The sequence below is a fragment of the Cannabis sativa genome, chromosome X (assembly GCF_029168945.1).
Source record: "Cannabis sativa cultivar Pink pepper isolate KNU-18-1 chromosome X, ASM2916894v1, whole genome shotgun sequence".
In the NCBI taxonomy this organism is placed as follows: Eukaryota; Viridiplantae; Streptophyta; class Magnoliopsida; order Rosales; family Cannabaceae; genus Cannabis; species Cannabis sativa.
The window spans coordinates 37,246,735-37,252,408 of record NC_083610.1 but is presented as its reverse complement, the minus strand read 5'-3'; the positions used below and the strand labels follow the sequence as shown (position 1 = coordinate 37,252,408).

Here is a 5,674-nt window from a genome sequence, read left to right as displayed (position 1 = left end):
CTCAAAAAAAAAAAAGCTGCATAAAATACCATACCACTCTACCACCACAACCACACCCCACCCACCCCATGTTGCCCCATCTGGTCAAAAAGACAAAAACCAAACCAAAATCACCATAAACTAAACAGCCGAATCCCACCACCACCACACCATGCCCATATTCAACTCCTAAAGAGCAAAATATAAAATAATAATAAAAAAATATGATTTTTTTTTTAAAAAAAAAAGAAAGAAAAAACACATCACATTTCACATACCCAATTTCCAAAAACCCCATTACCTGAGGCGGTGGACATTATCAAAGAGAAAAAAAAAGAACTATATCCACTATTCATTCAATATTGATGACGACCCTATAATGGCCAAAAAAGTCAGAGGTGTGGACCTCCCCACCTCGTGAGAGAGGAGAGAAGGCTGTTTGGTGGTTGTTGTGTATTGGCTGTGCGCAGGTTACCATGGGCCGGGCGCATTTTAGCACACGCACCTCAATCGCCCACCCCCACCTAACCGGTGGCCTCATTCATCCCATTCATCATCCAAAAGAAGATCTCAAAATCAGCCGCACACTCCTCCCTTGCTCCTCCACTCACTCACTTTGCCTTTTTAACTTTTTAACCCAAACACGGCCCAAACCCCCAAAAACATGTCACCAAACGCCTCTATCTCTCTCTCTCTCCCCTCCATCCACCACCACTTTTTCTCTCACTCTCTTTCTCTCTCTTCTTTATCCTACTCTCAACCTTATCCCTCCACCACACCAACAACCACCTTCCTCCCCCTACTATTGTGCGCCGCCTCCCTTATCCTTCACCACCCCCCTCCTTAACCTACCATTTACCTAAGACCAAATCCCCACTACACCTCGCCGCCACCCACCATTCTCTCTCTCTCTCTCTCTCGCTCTCTTTTTTTATTTCTCTCTTTTCTTTTACATCTTTTTCTCTTTCGATCTAACGTGAGCCGGCTCTTCTCTTAAAATACGCCTTTCGTTTTGAACCGAGATCCGGTCATGGCCTCCCCATCGTCGCCACCGGAATCCCCTCTTCCATTGGGCCCTCCTCAAGCCATTCCACTGGCGTTACCCGCTCCGCCGCCGTCTTCTTCGACGGTTCAGACCCAACCGACGCCTCTAGCTCAGGTCCAGCCAACTCCGCCGTCTTCCTCGCGGCGGCTTCCTCCGCCGTGCTGGTCTCACGACGAGACGGTGGCTCTGATCGATTCGTACCGTGATAAGTGGTACTCTCTCCGCCGCGGGAACCTCAAGGCCACCCACTGGCAAGAGGTCGCCGATGCCGTCTCGGCTAGATGTCCCTCGGCGTCTCCGGCTAAGACCGCCGTGCAGTGCCGACATAAGATGGAGAAACTGCGGAAACGGTACCGTACGGAGCTTCAGCGTGCTCGATCTATGCCTGTTTCGAGGTTTACTTCTTCGTGGGTTCATTTTAAGCGCATGGATTCGATGGAGAAAGGTCCGACGGCGAAGCCCGAAAACTCAGATAGCCCTGGTGAAGACGAAGATCACGAGGATGAAGAGGAAGATCCAGATCAGCAACTTTATGAGGAATTGAAATATGGGTCGAATATGAAGAGTATGAGCAAGCTTTACAGGAATGGAATTGGGGGTAGTGGTGGTGGTGGTGGTGGTTCGAGTAGTAGTGGGTTTAGAATTCGAATTCCCACTGGGGTTAGTATTGCTCAACCAGGGACGAAGGTTTATGCTAAACTTGATCCAAAGTTTGGGATGATTCATCAGAATTCGATGAATTCAGGGCCAAATTTTGGTACTAAGGTTGTGAGGGAGTGTAATTCAGTGAGACCCGGATTGGGGAAGAGGGAGAGAGAGAGGGAAAAGGAGAAAGATCCGGTGACCGAAATGGTTTCGGCAATTAAGGCATTGGGAGATGGGTTTGTGAGGATGGAGCAGATGAAGATGGAGATGGCGAGAGAGATTGAAACAATGCGAATGGAGATGGAGATGAAGCGAACCGAGATGATATTGGATTCGCAGCAGAGGATCGTTGAGGCTTTCGCGAAAGCTGTTTCGGAGAAGAAGAAGAAGGTCAAGAGAATGCCCTCACCTGAGGCTTAGATGGGGCTAGTTAGCATTTGATTTTGTAGGCTTTCTTATTGGCTATGATCTCCCGAATGAGGTTTTTCAGGTTGGTTTTGCTCAATTGAGAGTTCTCTTTAGCATTTGATCAATGAATGAACTCTCAAGGGAAAAAGCAAATCAATGGGATTTGATCTGATGAGTATGATATTCTTAGCTTAGTAGTTTACTAATTTCTTATTAAGATCAATGTCATGCCAATGTTCTTTCTTTTTTTCATCATAGAGTTGTTATTTAAAATCACTAGAATGTTTGATTTGATTTTCCTAGCTTAATTTGCATTATAGTCCCACTAGTGGAAATATGTAATATTCTAGTTGTATGTGTATACTTTTATTTTTTCTAATTCTTGTTGAAGAAAGTAAAAGAGAGATCTCTTTCTCTTTTGCAATGTTGTTTCTGCTAATGCTAAATAAATTGCTCTATTTCAAAGTGATAAGCTTTAGAATTCAAGCATAGGATTGTAGTACTATATTCTCTTGATACAGTGAAGTGTGTTATTTCATTGCTTTTGTTTGAGTCAATTATAAGTATTGACTGAGCTTTACATTATGTTCTGGTTTTTGCTATTAGACTTCTACATCTTCTTTTCTAGTATCATTAAAGAGTATAGCATTTTGTTTTGAATGCCACTTAATAGAGCTTACCAAATTGTTAATTTCATTAAACAGACCCTTTAAGATACTATTACTAATTGTATGACAGAGGATTCTCTCGAACGGTTTTTGCTTAAATTTTAGAGTTGCATAACGCTAATAATGGATTATTGACAAGTTTTGTTTGTTTGTTTGTTCGTTTATAAAAGTGAATGAATGACATTAAGAATGTAAAGAGTAACTATTCTGGCTAGCTTTACAGCATGCTAATTTATGAGTTGGGCGATTTCCAAGCTTCAAATGTTACTTTAATGAATTTTTCGTTATTAACAAGTAACAACATATTTTAAGGGTTAATTTTATTTAATTGTTGTGCGTGGATATTAAATTAGTAATTTTACCTTTTAAATAAAAATAATACTGATTCTACCCCTTAAAATATATCATTTGTTAATAACTTTTATATTTATTGAAATATAGTTATTTTGTTAAGTTTTGTCTTATTATTTTGTTTAAATGTTAACGTGTTTTTCTAAATTAGCAAATTTGCTCTTTAAATTTTAACAACTATCAAATCGTACTTCCAAGAAAGATTTGACATTTCTTTTAGTAAATTTTCAAAAATTAATTTAAATCTTAAAAAATTATTTTGAAAGATTAAGAAAATTAAAAAAAATAAAATTTTAACACTAATTAAGAGCGATTTAAAAAATTATTTATTTTTTATTAAAATATTTATTTAGATATTAAAAAAAATATATTAAAAATTTAATTTTCATAAAAATAAAATTTTACGGAAATATACTTGAGTCTATTTTATTTTTTTCGAAAACTGTAGATTTGTTTAAGTAAAAATAACATTTTTTTAATTTTTTTTTTCAAAATAATTTTATATTTTTATTGAATATTTAATTATTTTTCTTTATTTATTAAGATATGAGTTTATAAATATAAACAAAGTTGATCTTTTTTTATTTTAAAAAAAAAAATCTTAGTTTGTTTAAATTATTTATTGGATTCTCTATCATTTTGGTTTGATTTGTTAAGATACGTGTTTATAAATAAAATAAAACTTGAAAATATTTTTTTAGGAATAATTTAGGTTTTAAAGTAAAATTAATATTTTTTCTAATTAATTTAATATTTAAAACTTTTTAATACTTTTTATTAATTTTTTCAGAATTAATGTAAAATTATAATATTTAAATTAATTTTTTTAATAAAATGGGATGAAATTTTGTACTAGTCAAAAGTTTAAGAGACAAAAATACTAATTATTCTTTACGATTAAATTAATAATGGTTCATATTTATTTTTCCAAACAAAAAAAAAAGTTTCCTATTTTTGTATGACAAAGTTTTGAAAAGGTTAATAATAACATTTATAGGGACCGAATTTTGTCCCGTTACTGTACGGACACGGATTGCAATCCGTAATGTACTGTAACCGTCGGATGGGCAGTTACTTTGATCCAAAGGCTGGGGTTCATGTAGGGGTTGATGTAGGGGTATGTAGGGTTAAATAAATGGGTACCGGTTACTTTTTTGAAATATAAATTTATTAAAAAATGGAAAAGTGAACCGTAACATCCATCAATCAAGTCCTATCAACCTATCAACCGTCGTCCCTCTCCACTATACCATTTCATTGTTATTTTTATTTTGTTTTTTATTTTGCAAAGTTCTTTCATTTCTATTTTCGTCTCTGCTAGGGCGAAAGCAAAGTTCTTTCATTTCCATTTTCTTATTCATTTTCCATTTTGTTTTTCCATTTTCCATTTTCGTTTGAGGTGGTGAAACCCATACTGTACATTTTGTTCACTGTGGTGTACATTACTCGAAGTTTGCCATTGTTGGAGTTGTTACAGGGGGTGTCGACGGTGGGTTTTACACTTTGTCCGTTCTACTTTACATACTTTTCACAGAAAAAAAAAATACATTTTTCAAGCGAACGTGGTGTTTTTGCATTTTCATGTACTTAATATCTTCCCTTTTGTCTCAGGTGTGGAGGGTGAGATGTTGAAAGGATTGTGCATTTCTGTGTGGAGGTATTTCTTTCTCTATCTCTCTCTATCTCTTTCTCTCTGGTTTTGTGTTGAATGGAGTTTGCATTTCTTTCTCTCTGTCTCCCCTCGTGCATGTGCTTGGTTGTTAGTGTGGAATATACTGTAAATTGTTTTGAGTTTTTCGTTTTAGTTTTTTATGAATATATGATTCGGTATTTTGATTTAGTGTGGAATGTATTGTAATTTAGGGGTTTTGATTTAGGTATATTGATTTCGGTATTTGTGAAATGTGTTAGTTGACTTGTTTGGATTTTGAATATTTGGGGATTGGATAAATGGAGATTTTTTGAGCAATATGACAAAACTCATTTCAATTTAAAAATCTGAACCCAATAAAATAAAAATAGTTGTATTGTTATTATTATTATGGCCTTATGTATAGGTATTAGAGAAAAAGATAACAGTTATGTGTACGGTGAAGACTAAAGATATAAATGTATCATATGTTTTTGAGCAACATGACAAAAATATAATTCACGAGTTCTATAATATTAGGTTGGATATTGTTTTAGTGATCTTATCATTATGTAACTGATTTGGCTTTCTTTCTTGTTTTTGGGATAAAATATGAAAACATCAATTATTTGTAAGTATGGTACCAATTTTAGAGTCACTATACTCATTGGTAATGAGCATAATGTCATACAATTTAAATATCCTAATAGAAATAGGAGATATTATCAAACCAAACAAGTTGTGTATTGAATTAAAAACTTAACACAGATAAATTAGGAGTACTATTAAAAATTCGGATAAGAATAATTTAAAAAAATATATGTTTTAAATTTTGTAAAGATATTTGTACTACAGAAAATAAAATTTTCGTACATTTTTGAGACCTTATGAAATTAAAACCCTTTCGAATTTTTTTCACTCATCCAGATAGAATTCATCTTATAAAAT

The 5,674-nt window shown here is 34.6% G+C and overlaps 1 protein-coding gene across 1 annotated transcript; it reads left to right on the top strand.

Moving 5' to 3' along the window:
• Positions 1–225: 225 nt before the first annotated feature.
• LOC115710018 (trihelix transcription factor ASIL2) lies at positions 226–2,542 on the top strand. Its single transcript, XM_030638316.2, has one exon. The coding sequence runs from the start codon at positions 1,010–1,012 to the stop codon at positions 2,087–2,089; it is 1,080 nt and encodes a 359-aa protein (XP_030494176.1). The 5' UTR covers positions 226–1,009; the 3' UTR covers positions 2,090–2,542.
• Positions 2,543–5,674: the final 3,132 nt, after the last annotated feature.